The sequence below is a fragment of the Camelus bactrianus genome, chromosome 3 (assembly GCF_048773025.1).
Source record: "Camelus bactrianus isolate YW-2024 breed Bactrian camel chromosome 3, ASM4877302v1, whole genome shotgun sequence".
In the NCBI taxonomy this organism is placed as follows: domain Eukaryota; kingdom Metazoa; phylum Chordata; class Mammalia; order Artiodactyla; family Camelidae; genus Camelus; species Camelus bactrianus.
The window spans coordinates 80,767,684-80,790,806 of record NC_133541.1 but is presented as its reverse complement, the minus strand read 5'-3'; the positions used below and the strand labels follow the sequence as shown (position 1 = coordinate 80,790,806).

General features: G+C 37.6%; 1 protein-coding gene and 1 long non-coding RNA gene across 15 annotated transcripts in view; both read left to right on the top strand.

Annotated features, from left to right (window-relative positions):
- The window catches only part of TRIM36 (tripartite motif containing 36), a 66,147-nt gene extending 62,086 nt beyond the window's left edge, over positions 1 to 4,061 (top strand). For all 11 annotated transcript variants that reach the window (XM_074360480.1, XM_074360479.1, XM_074360482.1 and 8 more), the window contains 2 exons: positions 708 to 1,005; positions 2,626 to 4,061. In XM_074360480.1, the coding sequence (XP_074216581.1) occupies positions 708 to 1,005; positions 2,626 to 2,980 (653 nt within the window). In that variant the 3' untranslated portion in view covers positions 2,981 to 4,061. The remainder of the gene's footprint in view (positions 1 to 707; positions 1,006 to 2,625) is intronic.
- Positions 4,062 to 7,277: 3,216 nt separating this feature from the next.
- Positions 7,278 to 23,123, top strand: part of LOC141577068 (uncharacterized) — a 401,469-nt gene continuing 385,623 nt past the window's right edge. For all 4 annotated transcript variants that reach the window (XR_012505593.1, XR_012505592.1, XR_012505590.1 and 1 more), the window contains exon 1: positions 7,278 to 7,390. This is a non-coding gene — a long non-coding RNA (uncharacterized LOC141577068). The remainder of the gene's footprint in view (positions 7,391 to 23,123) is intronic.

The window sequence follows — 23,123 nt, the reverse complement described above, 5'->3', positions numbered from 1 at the left end:
TGATATTCCATTGTATGTATATATCACACATCCTTTTTCCATTCATCTGTTGATGAGCATTTGGATTGTTTCCACTTTTTGGGCTAGCCAGTAAATGTTAGGCTTAATAGATTTGAGTTGATAAAGATTTATGAAGGTGATGTTATCTTCATTCAATAGTTGAGGAAATTAAAGTTTAGGTTATCCTCTAGTTAAATGTTTGAGCCAGGAATTCAAACCCAGGTATCTCTGAACCTGGGTGCTTTTTTTTTTTTTTTTTTTGGTACACTGCACACTGTTTCTCATGTCTGCCATGTTGATTGAAAAGGAAAATACCTTATTAAATTGCTAATATTTTTCAAATTTGGAATAAATTTTAAGAATATGTATGGATATTTTTGAAAATGTACAACCCCTTATTTTAGGGATAAAAGGACAGATTGAATAGTGTACAATATTTAGGATAGATAGGCTGTCATTCATAAATTTCTCATATATTTAAAATGTTTCTTCCTCTTTGAGATTTCTGAAGGTTTTCAGGTATAGAGAATTTACTGGAAGTTACTTGTAAGTTGAGGTTTTGGTTTGTCATGATTTGTGTACGGTAGAATGATATATTCATCATCTTCTCTTTTTTGTAATTTGTTTGAAAATCCTGTCAAATTTAACCATAAATTGTAGAAATGCTAATAAATAATTTGCAGACTAATTTTAAGCTCTATTTACAGTTTTCAGTTTCCTTTTTGATGAAAAATGTGGCTATAATAATGAACACCTCTTGCTGAACTTGAAACGAGACCGTGTAGAGAGTAGAGCTGGTTTTAACCTTCTGCTTGCTGCGGAGCGGATCCAAGTGGGTTATTACACGAGCTTAGACTACATCATTGGAGATGTGGGAATTACAAAAGGGAAACACTTCTGGGCCTTCCGTGTGGAACCGTATTCCTACATGGTAAAAGTGGGAGTTGCTTCCAGTGATAAACTACAAGAATGGCTCCATTCTCCGCGGGATGCAGTTAGTCCAAGGTAGCTTCTTTTATTGCTCTAGGACTTGATGATTCTTTCATTTTTTTCTAAAAAAGTAAACCTCCTGATTTAGCAAGGTAAGACTGAAAATAGACTTGGATTTCCTTACTACGTTTATAGAGTATACATTTCTGAGACTCAGGTGTTTTGGCTCTGCTTGTGTGGCTGGCTAAAAAAGGGAGTCAGATTGTCTTGTATTCACACAGTGAGTAATGAAATTTAGCAGTTAAGGTTTTTTTAAAATTTTTTTATTTTTTGGGGGGAAGCAGCTAGGTTTGTTTGTTTCTTTAATGGAGGTACTGGGGACCTCATGCATGCTAAGCACACTACCACTGAGCTATACCACCCCCCTAGCAGTTAAGTTCTGATGCCATGAGGAAATAAATCTGTTTTGGGTATCTTTTAATTATGGTATCAAAATTTAGAACTTTGAAAGTCTTTCACATCAGTTAAGGTAACTGATTATTAAGGTCATTATGTGATAAAAATGATATAAATTGTGAAATGCCTCTAAAGGCCATACTTCACGATTGATAAGTTTAAGTTGTTCTTTTGTTAAGGGATACAGTTTCTTTAAACTGTCCCATAAGCACTTTACAAAACTGGGTCATGGTAAACACATTTACATGGCAAAAAATTCCAGTTTCTTGAGATTTACTGTTTAATGGAGACTGTACAGTTTAGTTTTTTTAGATGGTATTGTGTGAACTAGCCCAGACAAAAAATTTTTGACTGTTTATGTCTACAGAATTCCCAGATTAACATTCCAAGTGATAGGAAAAACTTTTTGCACCAACATTAGAAATTGAAATAACAGTGAAAATTATAGTAGGGAACTAGTTACTTAAACATAGTGGCATGTCTACTTGGTAGATTATTATTATTAATAATGTTTTTTAAAAAGTTTATAACATGAGAGATACCAAAAGTGAAAAAACTTGATTAAAATTGCTGATGTAGTATGATCACAAATATATGAGAAGCAAACTATGCATGGGGGAAAAAAACGAAGGAACTTTGTATCAAAATTTTATTTAAGATGTTACTATTTTATAATTGACGGGGGTGAGTTGGTGGGGGGGACCCTTCGTAACACTTGCTTACGTCATAGATCCACGTAGAAATCCTAGCCAGGAAATACAGTTCTTAGGGGGAGGAAGAAGCATGCTTTTTTCTCCTGCATTATTTTGCGGTGCTCATTTATTTTACTTAGTCTGGTAATTCCTTGGATTAGGGAGCCTATCTTGGCTTTTTATTTTTTTAATATATGATCTTGTGCTGTAAATATTTAATCTTTGTCAGGTTCCTTCAGTTCCCTTCCCTCTGCTTTATTTTTGATAGACCAGAATTATTTTTAGATTCTCATCTGTGTATATATCTAGGTAAAGTTGGATGATATTTTATGACAGAATTTGGGGCTGAGTCTGTGGTGTAATTCTAAGTGGCAATGTGCTGTCCTTAATGTTAATTGATTATGGCTTAACAGAAAGTTTTCGATGTAGAGTGTATTTTAATTTTCAATCAATGTATGTTACATTGTGGAAATGTTTTGAAGCTACTTGAAGGCCTGTCAATGATGATACAGATAAGATTCTGCTTTGTCTGTGTGTTGTGTTTTAGATACGAGCAAGACAGTGGGCATGACAGCGGAAGTGAAGATACCTGTTTTGACTCTTCACAACCCTTTACATTAGTTACTATAGGCATGAAGAAATTTTTTATACCCAAGTCACCTACTTCTTCCAATGAACCTGAAAACAGAGTTCTACCCATGCCAACAAGTATAGGGGTTTTCCTCGACTATGACAAAGGCAAAGTGGGTTTCTATGACATGGACCATATGAAATGCCTTTATGAGCGCCAAGTGGACTGTTCGCATACAATGTATCCAGCATTTGCATTAATGGGCAGTGGAGGAATTCAGCTCGAGGAATCCATCACAGCAAAATATCTAGAATACCAAGAGAACATGTAGTTTAAACACCTAATGTGACTTAGGATAAGAAATGTGAGCAAAATAATGCCTTGGTGTTAACCTTCGTAACTAATTACATGTCATCTAAGTATTCTGTTGCCACACTTGTTTTTTGTGTATGTTTCTTCTTAAAACACTGAAAACCTGAACACCCTTTCTGCCTTTCACAAATGACAGGAAGAAGATACTCTTTCCTAGTGAACACTGAAATAGGTAACTGGCTTGTCTTTGTATGCACAGGAAATCTAATTTATTTGTGTCAGTTTGTGTTGCTCATACATTTTTTTTTTTTTGAGGGGGGATACAAAAGTATTTATTATGCTTCTTTTGTGTTTGGTTTTTCATTTTTATATCATGTTTATGTCCTAAGAGAAGATATTTTTAAAATGCCTTATGAATAGAAATTAGTATTAAGCATTGCGTTGTGTGTTTGCTTTTAATAGGAAAAAAAAGGTATAGATAGGTAAAAAGAAAAAGGCCATAGAAATGGTAGTATATTTAAATGGAAAATTATGTATTTAATACTAAAAATATATTGCCTGGAAAGTGAATACTACTGGATTTATTTTAAGACCACAAACTATATCTTTAAGGACATTTTTCAGCGTTCTTGTAGCTGTAATGTCCATACCTGCATGTGTAGGAAAGATGATTTCTTGTAAGAAACAAAGTTTTTGGCTAACACATGAAGCTTTTCACTTAATATAATTTTGGGGGGAAAATATGTCTTCAGTTTTTTTTGGTTACTCTGAAAATATTTGAGCTTATATCAAATAATTAGTTTCATAAATATTAGTGGAAATACACTGATAATTGTCATTCTTTTTGCTCTCTTTTTGTGTCTTGTCATTTTCATTTTTTTCACAGAAATAATACATATCAAATTGTCCTGATTTATGTTTACATGTTTGAAAAGTTCATGATATATTTTTAGTGTCATTAAATATATTATAAAATGTGAAATAATGATCTGGTCAGTTGTATGGCATTTTCCATGGCTCAATGGTAATAAGCATTTTTAGTATAAGCAAGTAAAAATACAAATTTTATTATTAAGGAATAATAAATAAAATCATAATGACTGTGTGTATCCTTTGAAAAGTTAAAAGTTCTTTGAATTTGAAGAATTACATTGTATCTAATTTTATCTTCATTTTTGAAAGATGTTCCTTTTTAAGTGGTTTTATTTAAACTGGTTAGTTTTTTTGAAGGTAGAGTATTCAGAAACTAGACTGTTAAGCATTTAGCATTAGTCATTTTGGAATGCTTCTGACATATTTTAATTGACTACCCCAAACTCTTAGGTCTGGATTTTTTTGGTGGAGGTATGGAAATCTGTTTTTCAGGCTGGTAGCACTAACTTACCTTATTTTTCCCCGACCCAAGTAGGAAATATCATGGAGAATTTCAGTGTTTAGTAGGCTTTGTTACTTTCTCACTTATGAATGGCACTTTATGACATAGGCTGAACTAAACACATATGCAGTGTTACGTGGATCATTGTGCAGTAAAGCTGCTAAAGTCACACGTGTGGTAAAGTGTGAGAGTCTCAAGCCTGTGAAGCACACATCACATAGACATTTTAAATATAAAACTTTAATAGGAAGAGGAAAGCCACTTAAGACGTTGTATAGTTGCGTATAAATTGTTCTCCTGGTCTTCTTTCATTTTTCATAAAAATTAAAGGTAAGTCAAGTGCAATGATTGAAATCAAAATGCCAGGAATTCTCACTATGTTTATATGGAAAATGGAAACAAATAGTTTATGAAAAGATGTTTGACTGAATAAATTAGAGCTAAAGTTTTAGATAAGATTGTTTTAGGATCTACTAGCTTTAGTTCTTGTGGAAGTGACCATTAGAGAAGTTTAACATGAATATGAAACTAATTTACAGTTGACCCTTGAATAATGCAGGGGTTAGGGGCGCCCACCCTCCATGCAGTTGAAAATCCAAATATAACTTTATAGCTGGCCCTCTCTCTGTATCCTCGGTTCTGCATCTGAGGATCCAGCTCACTGGGGGTTGTGTAGTACTGTAGAGCAGTAAATGGACCCATGCAGTTCAAACCTGTGTTGTTCAAGGATCAACTGTATTTTAATTAATTGATCAGTTTGTCTAATACTTCTTTTGTGATCCATAATAGGTCATATTTTGATCATATGAGTGGCCCTTTAGTTCACATTCATACTTTTAGGTTATGGGGCTCTGGTAGTTGTATTAAGTTTGAATCTCGTTGAATTGCTAGAAATGTTTGATGGGTCTTAATTTTAAAATAAGTAAGGGTAGACTCGAGAATATCCCTATCACATTGTATAATAAGTTAATTTTCATATTCACAATTGCTTTCTTGAAAGTAGTAGGAATCAGAGCTACCTCCTGGGGATGGAACAAAATCTGAACCCGTTAAATCTTTAGAAATAGCCCATCATCTGATAGACCCTGAGAGTGTATCCCATGTGAGAATATAGTCAAACACTGGGTTGCTACAGAAGACAATTGAGAAATAGCATTAGAGGCAGGAATACACTTAAATTATGTTCTACCAGACAGACTGGCATTCATCTTAAATGAGTTTTACCTGCGTTTTTATGGGACTAACATCCTGAGAGTTGGAATTTTTCTTGAGACTCTTTTTGCTTTAAAAAACTAACTTGAAGGAATTTAGTTTTTGTTGTTGTTTGATTTGGAATTACATCAACTGAGAAAAAGTCCTTAACTCCTGCTGTTACGAGACTGCTATGCACTGGGTAAAAGGTGAACAAGACAGTGCAGTTAGGTTCCCACTTTTGGGAGCTGAATTTCTAGGAAGGAGAGATGATAAAAGTGGAAGGGACTGAGAGTGCCTGAGGTGGGAGCTAATATTAGATTTGGTGGTCAGGGAAGCCCCTCTGGGGAACTCTGAGGAAGCTAAGCAAAGAGCATGCTAGGTAGGGTGAACCTTAAGTGCAAAAAGGCTTTGAGATAATGCATTGGTCAGAGTTCTGGCTGGAAATAGAATTCACCCTAGCTGGTTCAGTTGAAAAGAAGTTGATGAAAGAGATATGGGCAACCTTAAAAGAAGCAGCAAGAAGTGGCGAGGTGGCGGGAGGGACTAGTCACAGCCTGAAGCCACTGCTGCCTCTAGAACAAGGGGACAAGGGGAAATTGTGTTACTAGGTCTCAGGGAGAGTGAGAGCATGAAGGGAGGGTTGCTATAGGAGGCAGCTGTTGCCAAAGATGTGGTGCCAAAGACAGGGAGGGAGTCAAATACCCTCCACCTGATCTACGAGGGCTGCTTACTGAACAAACCCAACTGGCAGGCAGCCAGCAAGTGTTCTCTAGAGATGCACACAGCAGGGATCATCCTCCTGGGGTACATGTCTAAAGGGTCTAAGAGCAGTTTATAGGTTTGGGGGAAAGGAGAGGACTCCACCAGCAAATAAGTTTGGATAATACTCCATTAAGCAAAATTAGGTATTCGATGTATTTTTGATTGCAGGAATTCTCCCAGCATTTACTTGTCTATATGGCTCTGAATCTCACGGAGAATTCTGAGGAACACACGGACATAGTAGTAGTGGTTAGTGCGGATTTTTGGTTTGGATTGATATCTGAGGTTTGTCATGTAATAGCTGTGTGATCTTAGACAAGTTAGTAACTTTGCACCTCACCTTGTCTGTAAAATAGTTACAGTGCTGTGCACTTCCGGTAAATCAGATCACGTATCCAAACACTTAACACAGTGCCTTGTGTATAGTAAGTACTCACTATATGGTGGTTTCATATATACATTCTGCTTTTAAATAGCATGTCTAAAAATACTGTTTAACCTCGTAAGAGATCTTAGAAATGATGAGAATATATTTCAGTACAGAATTGTACTAGGGGAATCAAAGTGTATTTAAGTGCTGTTATTTGCTTGTAATGCCCGAAATGAAACTGGAGAGGTGCAGTCGTCCCCACTTATTTCCAGGGACTATGCCCCAAACCCTCTGTGGATGCCTGAAGCTGCAAATAGTACTAACCTATATATTCTATGTTTTCTCCTTTACATACGTAGCTATGATAGTTTAATTTATAAATTAGGCACAGTACGAGATAAAACAATAGTAATAAAAACATAACATAATATACTGTAATAAAAGTTCTGTGAGTGTGGTTTCTCCCTGAAAATTTTTTACCGTATCCAACCTACTTGTGGTGGCCTGAGATGGTAAAACGCCTGCGTGACCGGATGAACTGACGTGAATGACGCAGGCAGTGAGAGTATCGCGAGGCTACCGTTGACCTTCTGACCTTACGTCGGAAGGAAGACGCGACCTGCTTCCGGCGATCTCAGGTTGTCGTGGGCTGACGATACGGGTGGTTGCACGTCAGGAGCAGACGTGTCCGTGGTGTTGGACCCGGCAGGATGGAGCAGGACCGTGAGGTACCATCACGTTACTTAGTGTGCAATTTAAAAACTTCTGAATTGCTTATTTGGGGAAATTTCCATTTAATACTTTCAAACTGGGATTGACCCTGGGTAACTGAAATCATAGAAAGCGAAACTGTAGATAAGGGGGGAACTACCGTATGTAAATGAGTAATTTGAGGTCTGATTCAGCCGGTCAGATAATTCAGTTTTCTGTGAGATAATATGGTCTAGGTGTGTTTCTTTGTTATTACATAACAATGAGCAAGGAGTAGGGGAGAGTAAAGCTCAAGTGGGTAGAGCGCGCGCTTAGCGTGCAGGAAGTCCTGCGTTCAATCCCCAGTACCTCTATTTAAATAAATAAACCTAATTACCGCCTCCCACTAGAAAAAAAAAAACAGAACAAAAAACAAAACCTAAAACGTAACAATGGGCATGAGAACATAAAACGCAGAGAAGGACTTATGTAGTCTGTCAGCTGTTCAGTGTCTCAGATTAACTTAGTTCCTATACATCTCTCAGTGGCTCCCGGAACCTGCTCATGGTCTTGTTAATTAAACAGCAGCTTGTAGCCTGGAACAGTGCTTCTCAAGTGTTAACGTTCATATGGGCCACCTGGGGATCCAGCTAAAGTGCAGATTTTGATTCAGGAGAGCTGAGATGGAGGTTGAGCGTCTGCGTTTTTTCACCAGCTCCAGGTGAAGCCAGTGGTGCTCATCCACAGATCACAGTGTGAGTAGCTGGGCTTTAGAGAACTCGATGAGTCCTCTGTGTCTGCATGGCTCTGGAGGTGGAATCAGAGGTACCAAAGCACACACTAGTTTGCAGTGAAAACTGAGCTAGCTTAACAGGAATGGGAACTTTCATCTGAGATATACACTTCATGAGATTTACAGGTAAGGCCAAAATTATCTTTTAAAGAAGCTGTGAATCCGCTTGGGCACTTGGGCAAACATTTAATTGAAATTTCTAAGATACTGGGTCATACAGTATAGGAGAGTGAGTTTGGGATTCCACAATTAAGTGAAGGGGTTACAGGACACCTCACCCTTTTAAAACAAACCAATCAATTTCTGCATGTGTGTTCTATTGTGTGCACAACGTGGTGGGCCGGGGGCTGATAAAAGTATTTACCAAAGGTTGAGTATAAGAATAGAAAGGAGTTTATTAGGGTGCCCTGTCATAGACAAGAGCGGGCCACACAGATGAGAGGTACCTGTGTGAGCACCGAGGGCTGGTTGTTGGGGTGTTTTATAAGGTCGGGTCACAAGGTGCCTGATCCGCTTGTGCACAAGTCTCTGATTGCTTACAGGTGAGGTAAGGGGTTTAGGGTCTGGGAAGGGCTGATAAGATGCGCTGAAGCAAGCCAGCCTGAGCATTACCTGGGGCTATTAGTTTGTTAGGGGAAACACGCTCAGTAAAGGATGTACTTTATCTCTTGAGAGATCGCAGGCAGACATCTGAGAGCCCAGGAATGGGGGTCTTTGGAGTCTGAAGGATGTCAGTGGGCCCCACATGTTCCAAAATGTGTCTTGCGTAGAATTTGCTTGATCTTCATCCTTAGTCCTTGATACTACTAGAATGTGGTAATTGCAAAATATATCCACAATTAAAAGAGTTGTTAGAATGTATTATTTATTATCATTTATTGCCTGCTGTATTCTAGGAATGATATTAATTGCTTTATATAGTTTCTTAATTCTCATAACATTCCTGAGAGGAGTGTATCATTTTACCCATTTTACAGATGAGGAAACAGAATCAGATTAAGTAACCTGCCTAGGGTCTCAAAGCTAATCAGTGACAGAGGTGGGATTTGAACTCAAAACTTATATAGAGATTGCTATACTAAGTGAAATAAGCAAGAAAGAGAAAGAAAAATACCATAGATATCACTTATATGTGGAATAAAAAAAAAAAGACAAGTGAACTCATTTACAAAACAGAGACAGACTTACTGATGAAGAAAACTTAATGGTTACCAGGGGAGGGGGGATAAAGGGGAAAATTGGGAGTTTGGAATTTGCAGATACTTACTACTATATATAAAACAGATAAACAAAGTCCTACTGTATAGCCCAGGGAATCATATTCAATATCTTATAGTAACCTGTAATGAAAAAGAATATATATACACACACACACACACACACACACACAAATACACAAATAAGTCGATGAACAAAAAACTTATCCCAAAATCTAAATATTGAACCATTATCCAATTTTCCTTTTAAACCCATTTAAATATTGAGGAATGTTTGCAAATAAAATGATGACAATGATTGAAAAAAAAATAGGTTCTATCATTAACTCTTAGAAAGCAAGTTTTAAATGACTGCATAGAATTTAATTGTTGGATTGATAGATTTTCTAGTCTTTGCTTTTGTGCATAATGCTTCAAAGAATGTCCCTTGGTTTGGGTTTTGAAAGTGGCCACTCCAGGAGGAATGTACCTGTATGTTTTGTTTCTACATCTGTAAATGGGAAAAATACCTATGTTGTAAAACAAAACAAAACAAAACAAAACTTAAATTTGAATGCCTTTCTGCTTGGGGGCAGGGCAGTACCCTTCCATTTCAGGGTCACTTTTCGCCTTTGTAACTTGCCCTACTTCTGAAAGCCTTTGAGTTTTTCAAGGCTCACAAAGAGTTTTGAAGCGATGTATTGTTAAGTGGGAGGATGAGAAATTCTCAATCTTTTCAGTGTCCTTAGTAGACTCAGCTTTTGAGTATTTTCGAAGAAAACCATACCTGTGAAATTGGTAATGCAAATGCGTTGACAAGGATTTTGGTGGCAAGAAATGACATTCATAGGACATTTTCAGATTTATATAATCACTTCTAAAATGGTTGGAGTTATTAGTTCCTGCCAAAGAAAATCTCATTACCTACAAAGTATAAAATTAGTCTAGGTAGCGCTTTGCCTAGCCATTAGTGTATGTGCTTTGGTGACAGTGCCCAAATCTCTCTTTATTCATTATTCGCTTAGTCTAAGGTATCCTTTGCCTTTTTCCTTTACCCTAAAATATAGGCTGCTCCTGAAAGGATTTTTTACTCGATGTGTGAATAGTCTAAGTTGAGTTCTCTTTGAGATAATTTCTTTAACTCCTCCAAAGATTATTTTGTTTCATCAGTTTTAATTCCACCAAGTGCCACAATATCCTCTCTCCAGTTTTTCAATCTGTCAGCAGTTCATTTGAACATAGTTTAAGAGCTAAAATTACACTGGAAAAGGTTATTTGTGGAACTAGAAAGTTTTCCAGTCTCTATTAACTTCCTTCTCTCCATATGTTAGAATTCCACTCAAGATAGTTTGATTTAGGGGCGACTGACATGAAAATAGCATTGATTTAATAAGATAATCACATTGAGCATAGCCCCAAATATTTTGATGATGGAAATAAGTGAAATAAAGTTCAATTATTTGAATCAATTATGTCAGTTCCTAGTTAATCAACAAATGTAATTGACCTAGACTTAATTTATGGATTTTAATATGTTTAGGTTATGTTGACCCCTGAGTTTGACACTTTTGCCCCAGTTGACCACTTTTCTAAGGATATTTCCAAGTCTTTCCAATCTAGATTCCCTGTGAATAAGAACATTATAGACACATTTTGGCTGTTAGATGACTTTTAATTTGGATCTAGACATCTGAGGAATCTACACTTGTATTAATAGAAGAGATGGGTGCAGCATGACAGAGAAACTTGGACTGAAGGATTAGGTTCTCACATGTACTATAAAAATATCAACTGAAATTAGGCTGTCTATCCTGGTCTCCTTTACTAAGATTGGATTGCAAATGAGTTTATTTGAAGAGATCAGATCTCTTATAAACAGTTAAGTCTTAGAGGAAGAATGGAGAATCTAGATCATTGCATTTTTCTCCTACTGACATTCTGGGAGAGGATCTTGAGTCATTTTAGACCATCTGTTTGCTTTTCGGGTTTTAGGGTTTTGTTATTCCAGTCTATTAATTGACTAGTAGTAGGAACATCGTGGCTCCCTGCCTCACACATTATCCTAATCCCTTAAGTACTGTCATCTTTGCATATGACTCTAGTCATGGTTCCACAGTTGATTCTCTCCAGCTTATACCTCTCCTCTGCTTCCCAAGCCCATTTATATAACCGCTTACTTGCCGTGGACACTTGGATGTCTTAACAATATGTCAGACTCAGCTGCTGTTTCCCAGGGCTCTTGACCCTTGCTCTCCCCAACCAGGCAATTCATTTTAAAAGAAAAGCTATTACAATTCTTTTTTAAAAAGATAGAATAGTGGGTCAGAGAGATAATTTAGATCAAGGGTCCTTTTGGTATCCTCAGCTGCTCCATCAAAGAGTGCCGGAAAATCACATCAGTGATTCACCATCCCTCTTCTGAAAGCCTAATAAGTCATAAAGAATAATGGCTTCTACGGTAAATTCTCCTCACCTCCTCAACTCCTGTCAGTGTGGCTTACGTACTGGCTGAGTTGCTCTCCTGGATTTGGCCAACAATGTCCTCATTTGACATGATTTCTGGATCGTCTGCCTAGGGAACTTTGGAGCAAGGTAGACTTAAGTTCAAATCGCAGATCCACTACTTGTTAGGGAGTAATCTTGGCAAAGTTTCATAGAGCCACTGTCTCCTTGTCTGTAAATGAAAAAATACCTATCTTGTAGGGTTTTTGAGGGTTAGATGAAGTAATGTATGCTTGGCGTAAATACTCGATATTACTTCCCTCCTGCCTTCACAAACTCAGAGCAAATGTCACAAAGTCCCAGTTTCTCTGGGAGCCTTTGGGTTTCTCTGTAATTCTCTCATACAATGGAATATACTTGTTGGCTCCCTTTAATAACATGAGTATCATTTTTGATCTTGTTAGAGTGAGGAAGTAAGATTGTTTCTGCTTTTTGTTCTTTGCTAGTTAAGTGTCCTGTTAATACAGAATATGTTCAGAGAAAAAAACAATTTTTTTTCCTGTGAATTTAACAGTTTTATTTTTCAAGCTAGACTAATATCTTAGATATTAGATAAAAAGTTGTCCTTAGATTGTTGTATTACTTCTGTGAACGATTGCCTTGGAATTACCTTTTGAGATGAGTTCCCACTGTAGCCTGCTTTGCGTAATGTGTGGCGTATAGTAGGTGCTCAACAAATTCCAGACTCCATCAGCCTGTGGTATACCTGTCATGTCAACAATAACATCTAAATTATAAAGACCCTTGACCTGTAGACTAGTAGTGCTCAAAAGTATCAGGCATATAGTCAGGATCAGGTTTGCTCACAGGCTTCCACTGTTTGCTCATGTATCTCACTGTCAGTGAGCAGGAGACTTAAATAGACACTTCACAGAAGAGGAAATCCAAGAGACCAATACATGTTTGGAGGTACACAAAATAAGATCACATTGAGAGGTAAGCCAGAAAGAGAGAGAAAAATACCGTATGATATCACTGATGTGGAATCTAAAAAAAAAAAAAGAAAGAAAAAAAAGACACTATGAACTCATCTACAAAACAGAAACAGACTCACATAGTAAATAATCTTAACGGTTACTGGAGAAAGGGGTGGGAAGGGATAAATTTGGGAGTTTGAGATTTGCAGATGTTAGCTACTATATAGAATAGATTTTAAAAAGTTTCTTCTGTACAGCACAGGGAACTGTGTTCAATATCTTGTAATAACCTTTAATGAAAAAAATATGAAAACAAATATATGTATATATATGCATGACTGGGACATTGTGCTGTACACCAGAAATGGACACATTGTAACTGACTGTACTTCAATTAAAAAAAAAAGATCACACTGAGATAACACTAACATATCAGATTGGCAAATGTTTTAAAGTCTGACAATGACAGGTATTTGTCAGATTGTGGATTAAGAGGAACTCATACCTGGCTGGTGAGATGGTAGATAGGTACAACTGTTTTTGGATAATAGTTTTATTATCTAGTAAATTTGAATATTTGCATATCCAATGACCCAACATTTCTACTCATTGGTATATGTCCTAGAGATTTTATTCTTACGTCCATTTGGATACATGGATGAGAAAGCTCACAGTCCCAAACTGGAAACAACCCAGAAGCCCATCAACCATAGAATGAAGAAATAAATTATGAAACATGTATGTGGGATACTGCAGAAAGCAATGGAAATGAACTATGACAAGTAACATATGACAAAGTGAATGAACCACGCAGTGTTGTGCAGAAGGAATATGGTGCTATATGTTTGCATGATATTCCTATCAAGTTCAAAAACAGATAGAAATTTGCTAGAACATAAGCCCCTAAGGGGAGGGATCTTTATTATTATTATTTCAAGTGTCTAGAACAGAGACTGTGGCCCACATTAGATAGGTGCTCAATGAACACTGAGTGACCTTAACCACATTGCTTAGAGATGTATATGTGGATATCAAAGTAGAAAGATAAACCCTTAACATAGAAGTCAGGACAGGGTTAAGTCTAGGAATGAGGGCAGAAGTTATGATTGGGAAGGAACTAACCAAAAGGTGTCTTCTGAAGCACTGGTAATTTCTTGGATGGTCCGTTATAGGAGTGTTCACTTTACTCCTTAAACAATACATTTGTTTTATTTATTTTATATGTAATATTTCACAGTGAAATACCTAACGCAACAGCCTTCCAGTTGATTTGGTTGCATTTTTTTAAACATCTTTTATTGATGTTTATAATCATTTTACAATGTTGTGTCAAATTCTAGTGTAGAGCACAATTTTTCAGCTATACATGAACATATATATATATATTCATTGTCACATTTTTTTCTCTGTGAGCTACCATAAGATCTTGTGTATATTTCCCTGTGCTATACAGTATAATCTTGTTTATCTATTCTACAATTTTGAAATCCGATCTGTCCCTTCCCACCCTCTGCCCCCTTAGCATCCACAAGTTTGTATTCTATGTCTGTGAGTCTGTTTCTGTTTTGTATTTATGCTTTCTTTGTTTTTTTAGATTCCACATATGAGTGATCTCATATGGTATTTTTCTTTCTCTTTCTGGCTTACTTCACTTAGAATGACATTCTCCAGGAGCATCCATGTTGCTGCAAATGGCATTATGTTGTCGGTTTTTATGGCTGAGTAGTATTCCATTGTATAAATATACCACCTCTTCTTTATCCAGTCATCTGTTGTTGGACATTTAGGCTGTTTCCATGTCTTGGCTATTGTAAATAGTGCTGCTATGAACATAGGGGTGCAGGTGTCATTTTGAAGTAGGGTTCCTTCTGGATAGATGCCTAGGAGCGGGATTCCTGGGTCATATGGTAAATCTATTCCTAGTCTTTTGAGGTACCTCCATACTGTTTTCCACAGTAGCTGCACCAAACTACCTTCCCACCAGCAGTGTAGGAGGGTTCCCTTTTCTCTCCAGCCTCTCCAGCATTTGTCATTTGTGGAGTTTCGAATGATAGCCATTCTGACTGGTGTGAGGTGATACCTCATTGTAGTTTTGACTTGCATTTCTCTGATAATTAGTGATATTGAGCATTTTTTCATGTGTCTATTGATCATTTGTATGTCTTCCTTGGAGAATTGCTTGTTTAGGTCTTCTGCCCATTTTTGGATTGGGTTGTTTAGTTATTTCTTATTAAGTCGTATGAACTGCTTGTATATTCTGGAGATCAAGCCTTTGTCGGTTTCATTTGCAAAAATTTTCCCCCATTCCGTAGGTTGTCTTTTTATTTTACTTCTGGTTTCCTTTGCTTTGCAGAAGCTTGTAAGTTTCATTAGGTCCCATTTGTTTATTCTTGCTTTTATTTCTATTGCTTGAGTACAGTGTTCTAGGAGAACATTTTTGAGATGTATGTGAGATAATGTTTTGCCTATATTTTCTTCTAGGAGGTTTATTGTATCTTGTCTTATGTTTAAGTCTTTGATCCATTTTGAGTTTATTTTTGTGTATGGTGTCATGGAGTGTTCTAGCTTCATTGATTTACATGCTGCTGTCCAGTTTTCCCAACACCATTTGCTGAAGAGACTGTCTTTATTCCATTGTATATTCTTGCCTCCTTTGTCCAAGATTAGTTGACCAAAAGTTTGTGGGTTTATTTTTGGGCTCTCTATTCTGTTCCATTGCTCTATATGTCTGTTTTTGTACCAATACCATGCTGTCTTGATGATTGTAGCTCTATAGTATTGTCTGAAGTCTGGGAGAGTTATTCCTCCAGCCTCCTCCTTTCTCTTCTGTAATGCTTTGGCAATTGTAGGTCTTTGATGGTTCCATATAAATTTTATTATTATTTCTTCTAGTTCTGTGAAATGTGTCCTGGGTAATTGGATAGGGATTGCATTAAATCTGTAGATTGCCTTGGGCAGTGTGACCATTCTAACAATATTGATTCTTCCAATCCAAGAGCATGGGATATCTTTCCATTTTTTAAAGTCTTCTTTAATTTCCTTCATCAGTGGTTTATAGTTTTCTGTATATAATTCTTTCACCTCCTTGGTTAGATTTATTCCTAGGTATTTTATTACTTTGGGTGCTATTTTAAAGGGGATTGTTTCTTTACTTTCTTTTTCTGTTGATTCATCATTAGTGTGAAGAAATGCCACTGATTTTTGAACATTAATCTATTAACCTGCTACCTTGCTGAATTCTTTGATCAGCTCTAGTAGTTTTTGTGTGGACCTTTTAGGGTTTTCTATATATAGTAACATGTCATCGGCATATAGTGACACTTTTACCTCTTCTTTTCCAATTTGGATCCCTTTTATTTCTCTCTCTTGCCTGATTGCTGTGGCTAGGACTTCCAAGACTATGTTGAATAGGAGTGGTGAGAGTGGGCAGCCTTCTCTTATCCCAGATTTTAGTGGGAAACTTTTGAGTTTTTCACCGTTGAGTACTATGCTGGCTGTAGGTTTGTCATATATAGCTTTTATGATGTTGAGATATGTTCCCTCTATACCCACTTTGGTGAGAGTTTTTATCATAAATGGGTGTTGAATTTTATCAAATGCTTTTTCTGTATCTATTGAGATGATCATGTGGTTTTTGTCCTTTCTCTTGTTAATGTGATGTATTACGTTGATTGATTTGCATATGTTGAACCACCCTTGTGTTCCTAGGATGTACCCCACTTGGTCATGATGTATAATCTTTTTTATGTGTTGTTGGATTCTATTTGCTAAAATTTTGGTGAGGATTTTGGCGTCTATGTTCATCAGTGATATTGGCCTATAATTCTCTTTTTTGGTAGTGTCTTTGCCTGGTTTTGGTATCAGGGTGATGGTGGCTTCATAGAATGAGTTTGGGAGTATTCCCTCCTTTTCAGTCTTCTGGAAGAGTTTGAGAAGGAGTGGTATGAGTTCTTCTTTGTATGTTTGGTAGAATTCCCCGGTGAAGCCGTCCGGTCCTGGGCTTTTATTTGTAGGGAGGTTTTTTATTGCTATTTCGATTTCATCTCTAGTGATCGGTTTGTTCAAGTGGTCAGTTTCTTCTTGATTCAGTCTTGGTGGACTGTATGCTTCCAGAAACTTGTCCATCTCCTCTAGGTTATCCAGTTTGGTTCCATATAGTTTTTCATAATATTCTCGTATAATACTCTGTATTTCTATTTTATTTGTTGTAATTTCTCCATTTTCCTTTCTTATTTTGCTAATTTGTGCTCTCTCTTTTTTCTTCTTTCTGAGTTTGGCCAGAGGTTTGTCGATTTTATTTACTTTTTTAAAAAACCAGCTTTTGGTTTGATTGATTTTTTCTATGGTTTTAAAAATCTCTATTTTATTTATTTCCTCCCTGATCTTTATAATTTCCTTCCTTCTGCTGCCTTTTGGGATTTTTGTTCTTCTTTTTCTAGTTCTTTTAGTTGGTGGGTTAAATTGTTTATTTGAGATTGTTCTTCTTTTTTGAGGAAGGCCTGTATCGCTGTAAACTTCCCTCTTAGCACTGCCTTTGCTGTGTCCCATAAGTTTTGTGTGGTTGTGCTTTCATTTTCATTTGTCTCAAGGTATATTTTAATTTCAGCTTTGATTTCCTCAGTGACCCATTGGTTTTTTAATAGCATACTGTTTAATCTCCATGCTTTCCTTTTTCTCTGTTGTTGATTTCTAGTTTCGTGGCATTGTGGTCAGTAAAGATGCTTGAGATAATTTCTATCTTCTTAAAATTGTTGAGGTTTCTTTCATGCCCAAGTACATGATCAATCCTGGAAAGTGTTCCATGTGCACTTGAAAAGAATGTATATCCTATTTTTGGGGGGTGTAATGCTCTGAAAATATCCACCAAATCTAATTTTTCTGTTGTATTACTTAGTTTCTTTGTTGCCTTATTTATTTTCTGTCTGGAAGATCTGTCTAGTGATGTTAGTGCGGTGTTAAAATCTCCAACTATGATTGAATTCCCATCAATATCCCTCTTTATCTCTGTTAGTAATTGTTCTATGTATTTAGGTGCTCCTGTATTGGGTGCATATATATTAATGAGTGTAATATCCTCATCTTGTATCACTCCTTTAATCATTATAAAATGTCCTTCTTTATCTTTCTTTATTGCCTTTGTTTTAAAGTCTATTTTGTCTGAAATCAGTACTGCTACACCTGCTTTTCTGGCTTTTCCATTTGCATGGAATATCCTTTTCCATCCTTTCACTCTCAATCTATATGTGTCCTTCTCCCTAAAGTGGGTCTCTTGTAAGCATCATATTGAAAGTTCTTGCTTTATTATCCAGTCTGCCACTCTATGTCTTTTGACTGGAGCATTTAGTCCATTAACATTTACAGTAATTAATGATAGATGTGTGTTTATTGCCATTTTGAATGTGTCTTTGCAGTTGATTTGGTATTTCCCCTTTGTTCCTTTCTTCTTTCTTTTGTGGTTTGGTAATTTTCCTTTGTATTATCATGGATTTTATTTAGTTTTTGTGACTTCCTTGTAAGTTTTTGGATTGTGGTTACCCTTTTTTGTAAGTCTATTAGCCCATTACTGTATCTCGAACCCATCCTACCAGAAACAAAAAATTTAAAAAAAAAAGAAAAAAAAATGCTCTGTATTTTCTTGCTTCCCTCTCCCACTCTTAATGATTTAGATGTCTTCTTTTACAATTTCATGTTTATTTTATTTGTAATTCATGAGTTATCACCTTTCTAGTTATGAATTTGTCATTTCTGTAGCATCCTGCTGCTTTTCTATTTAGAGTAAACCTTTCAATATTTCTTTTAGCATGGGTTTAGTGTTGCTAAACTCTTTTAGTTTTTGCTTGTCTGTGAAATTTGCTGGATAAAGTATCCTAGGCTGCATCTTTTTTTCATTCAGGACTTTGAATGTATCTTGCCACTCCCTTCTGGCCTGTAGTGTTTGTGTAGAGAAATTAGCTGAGAGCCTTATGGGGGTTCCCTTGTAACTCACTCTTTGCTTTTCTCTTGCTGTCTTTAGAATCATTTCTTTATCCTTGACTCTGGCCATCTTGATTATGATATGTCTTGGTGTGGGTCTATTTGAGTTCTTCCTGATTGGGACCCTTTGAACTTCCTGTACTTGGATATGTAATTCCTTCTTTAAGTTTGGGAAGTTTTCAGTCATGATTTCTTCAAATACCTTTTCAATCCCCTTTGATCTTTCTTCCCCTTCTGGGACCCCTATTATGCGAAGATTGGCACGCTTTATATTATCCCATAGGTCCCTTATGTTGCTTTCATTTGTTTTTATTTGTTTATCTTGCAGTTGTTCTGATTGGGTGCTTTCTGTTGTCCTGTCTTCTAGGACACTAATTCATTCCTCTGCATTATCTAGTCTGCTTTGCACAGCCTTTAGTTCAGTTCTCATCTCAGCCAATGAGTTTACCAATTCTACTTGGCTCTTCTTTATAGCTTCCATTTCATTTTTGACATATTTTATATCTCTAAACACTATCTCTTTTAGTTCCTTCAGTACTTCAATCACTCCTTTTTTGAAATCTTGATCTAGTATGCTGTCGATGTCTATTTCATTGATCGTTCTTTCAGGGGATTTCTCTTGTTCTTTTAATTGGGAAAGGTTTCTCTGTTCCTTCATCTTGCTCATATCTCTGGCACTGTGGCTTATGGAGTATCAGTTATCTATTGTGGTCCTTAAAGGAGTTTATTTATTTATGTATTTAATGCCTATGTAGGAATAAAACTTAAAAAAAGAATTTTAAAAGAAGGGAGAAAAAAAGGTTTGAAAACAGTGTATAATCCAATTATAGAAGAGCAATTTGAATCAGACTAGCATTCGAGTTGAGACGTCTTTTTTAAAAAACCCTTAAAAAAAAAAAAAGGAAAAAAGATCAAAAAATGATATTTGAAACCTATTTATAATCAATAACAGGAGATCAAAACCGAAAGAAATGAAAATGGAATCAGGTGGATTTTTAAAAAAAAATAATAATATAACTACTTTAAAAGAAAAATTTAAAAAGAAATTAAAACTAGAAGCATGTACAATTGTTTAGAAAGTAGAAATTAAAAAGGTAATAGAAAATAGGACAGATAAAAAAGATAAAACAGAGAATTTTAAAAGAAGGGAGAAAAAAAGCTTTGAAAACAGTGTATAATCAATTGTAGAAGAGCAATTTGAATCAGACTAGCATTCGAGTTGAGACATCTTTTTAAAAACCCTTAAAAAGAAAAAAGATCGAAAAATGATATTTGAAACCTATTTATAATCAGTAACAGGAGATCAAACCCAAAAGAAATGAAAATGAAATCAGGTGATTTTTTAAAAAAATAACATAATTACTTTAAAAGAAAAATTTGAAAGGAATTAAAACTAGAAGCATATACAATTGTTTAGAAAGTAGAAATTAAAAAGGTTATCAAACAGAACAGATAAAGATACGATAGAGAATTTTGAAAAAGGGGAGAAAAAAAGGTTTGAAAACTGTATAATGAATAATTGAAGAGCAAGTTGAAGCAGAATAGCAATCGAGTTGAGACATCTCTTACAAACGTTTGAAAAAGGAGAAAAGAGGAAAAAATATATTTGAAACCTGTGTATAATCAATAACAGGAGATCAAAACCAAGAGAAATAAAAATGACATGACGTGGATTTTTTTAAATAATAATATTTTAAAAGAAAAAAATTAAAGGGATTAGAACTCGGAAGATATATAATTGTTTAAAAAATAAAAATTAAAAAGGTAATAGAAAATACAACAGGTGAAAAAAGATAAAAAAAAAAGTGGGGGGAGGGGTTGTTCTCCTGGAGACTACGTGCTGTTAATGAGAAGTCTGTCTTTGCCTTGTTTCGCGAGTTCGGCTTGCTGTTTCCAGAGGCCCTTCGTTGGCGCCCTCGTCTGTGCTGCTCCCAGTGCTTGTTGGCGAGCAGATCGTGCCCCCTCCCAGCACAGCGTTCCTGCCAGAAAGGCGGGGGGCAACCCGCCATCTCCCGGCGCCGGTCGCTCCGCAGGCGGGTCCGGGAAGACTGCGGAACAGCCCCGCCCCTGCTCTGTGCCCCGAACTCAGCTCCTTGTTCTGGCGGCGCAGACTTTGCGAGGCACCCGGGCGGAAGGATCCTATCTGACTCGGGCTGCAAACTGTCTGGCCTTTGAGGCTGCCGAGCCCCCAGGCGCGGATTCAGGTTTCCCCCCGCCCCGGCCTGGGTGCCAAGCGTCGCAGGATATGGCCGCTGTGCCTGATCCCCGCCGCTCCTGGCGGAAAACCTTCCGTGGGTTTTCAGAGATGGAGGTATGCAGCCTTCTCCGCAGGGCACATCAGCCGTGTTGTTTCATGGAGGGCCCAGGTTGTTCTGCCCTGTGCACCCGCTCATCCGCGTTGTGTAGCCCCCTGCAGTCCCCCGGGGCTGCCTCAGTGCAGCCGTTCCCGTCTTCCGCCCGGCTGGAGCAGCCTGTCCCGGCCCCCAGCTCCCGGCTGAGGTCTCGGGCTGGGTGTCGCAGGGACCCTCTGTGCCCTTTTAACTTAGTTCTGTCGGTCAAGGGCTGCTCCATACAGGTCCGAGCCTCGGAGGCTCCGCCTCCGTCCTGCTGGCTTCTCCGTCAGGGGAGACCCAGCAAACGAGAGCCAGTCCTCCTTTGCTGCTCCCTTCCTGCGGGACCCGTCCCGCTCTGCCTTGCCTTTTCTTATTTCTTTTTTTTCCTTTCTACTACCAGATTTTTGGCGTCTTTGTCTTTTGAAGAGGGCGATGTTCTGTCGGAGTTCCACAGGTGCTCTGGTTGGCTGAGTGGGTCCGTGGATGTGAGTCTTGGTGTGTCTGTGGGAGATGGTGAGCCACGAGCGTCCTACTACTCCGCCATCTTGGCCTCGTCTCTCTGGTTGCATTTTTATATACTTATTTTGGGGCATAGGTGAGAGGAATATGCACATGGGGACTCTGGAAAGATCACATGACAACCCTTCTCTCTGCAACTGCATGTGAACGCTGTGGGGTCCAACTGACCTTGGTGGGCATAAAGCTTTCCGTTGTTGGCACCAGGACACCTTGGCAGTTGCGCAGGTGCTGAAGGCCTGTGTTTAATTCCTGCTTTACCACTTACTGGCTGTGTAACGTGGGAAACCTTGAATGAGCCAGTTTTCTCTGCTGTGAAATGGGTATGATGGGAGCGACGTCACAGGGTTGTCATATTTAAATGAGGATTAAACACAATAAACCATTGAAGGCATGTTCACTGCCAGGGCCTCCACCAGTCCACGTGGTGCTTTTGTGTGAGTTAGGCAAGGCACCCTCTCCCCACCCCAGACACTGCCTTGGTGGGTGCCCAGCTTGGTCAGCAGATGACACCACTGTGTCAGTTAGAAAAGGAGGCAGTGATGAGTGTGAGCCCCGAGCTGAGGACTGCTATGCAGTAAAGACACTACAGAACTCTCTGTGGCCACCTTGTCATTCAGCATAAAGTAATTGTTTAGTGTAACTGCCATGGCATAGATGCCAATTGGTCTCCGCTCAAAAGATGAGCAGGATACTAGGAATCAGCTGAGTTCCCATTGGGGGAAGTAGAGCCTCAATTCTTCCTGTCAGAAGTTTTTTGACACAACCTGGGGGAATCATTTTCTGTTAATTCTATTATAGTATTTTAAAATACAGCTTCACTGGAAAGAGCAATGTGTTGGGATTCTTCAGACCCTTGGCCCTGGTTCTCAGAGCTGGATCTGGAAGTTGTGGATAGTAATTTTCCAAGTTTTGATTTCTTCATCTTCAAAATGGGAGTTGAACTGAAACTGTGGCTCATGTACCCTGCTGAGGGGAAGTCTAGGGTGCTCTGGGGTTAGCAGAATAAGATCTGATGAGGTTTGGGGCATGGTGTGAAACGGGTATGACCAGGAGACCTCTCCCTCACCCCTGAACCCTGATATTTCAATAACAAATAACAAAAAACCACACATTTTGCACATTTGAGCAAAGACAAAAAGTATTATCCTCATCATCATTATCATAGTAAAATATTTTTGGTGAAAAGAAATTGAAACTCTTAAGAATTTATTTGAAGGGAGAATGTACAGCTCAGTGATAGAGCACATGCTTAGTGTGCACGTGGTCCCAGGTTCAATCCCAAGTACCTCTATTAAATAAACCTAAATACCTTCCCCCCACCAAAATAAATAAATAAACAAACAAATAAATACATACATACATACATCTAAAAAGCTTTTAAAAAAAGAATTCATTTGATGGCAAGCTTTCATTGGTCTGGATGATCCTATAAAGCCCTTTTTATTGCTAACATTCTCTTGACTCGTAGAATTTCTGCGTAGCAGCATAATACAGAGGTTAACGCTTGCGTTTTGGTGTCAGACTCTGCTCCATTCACT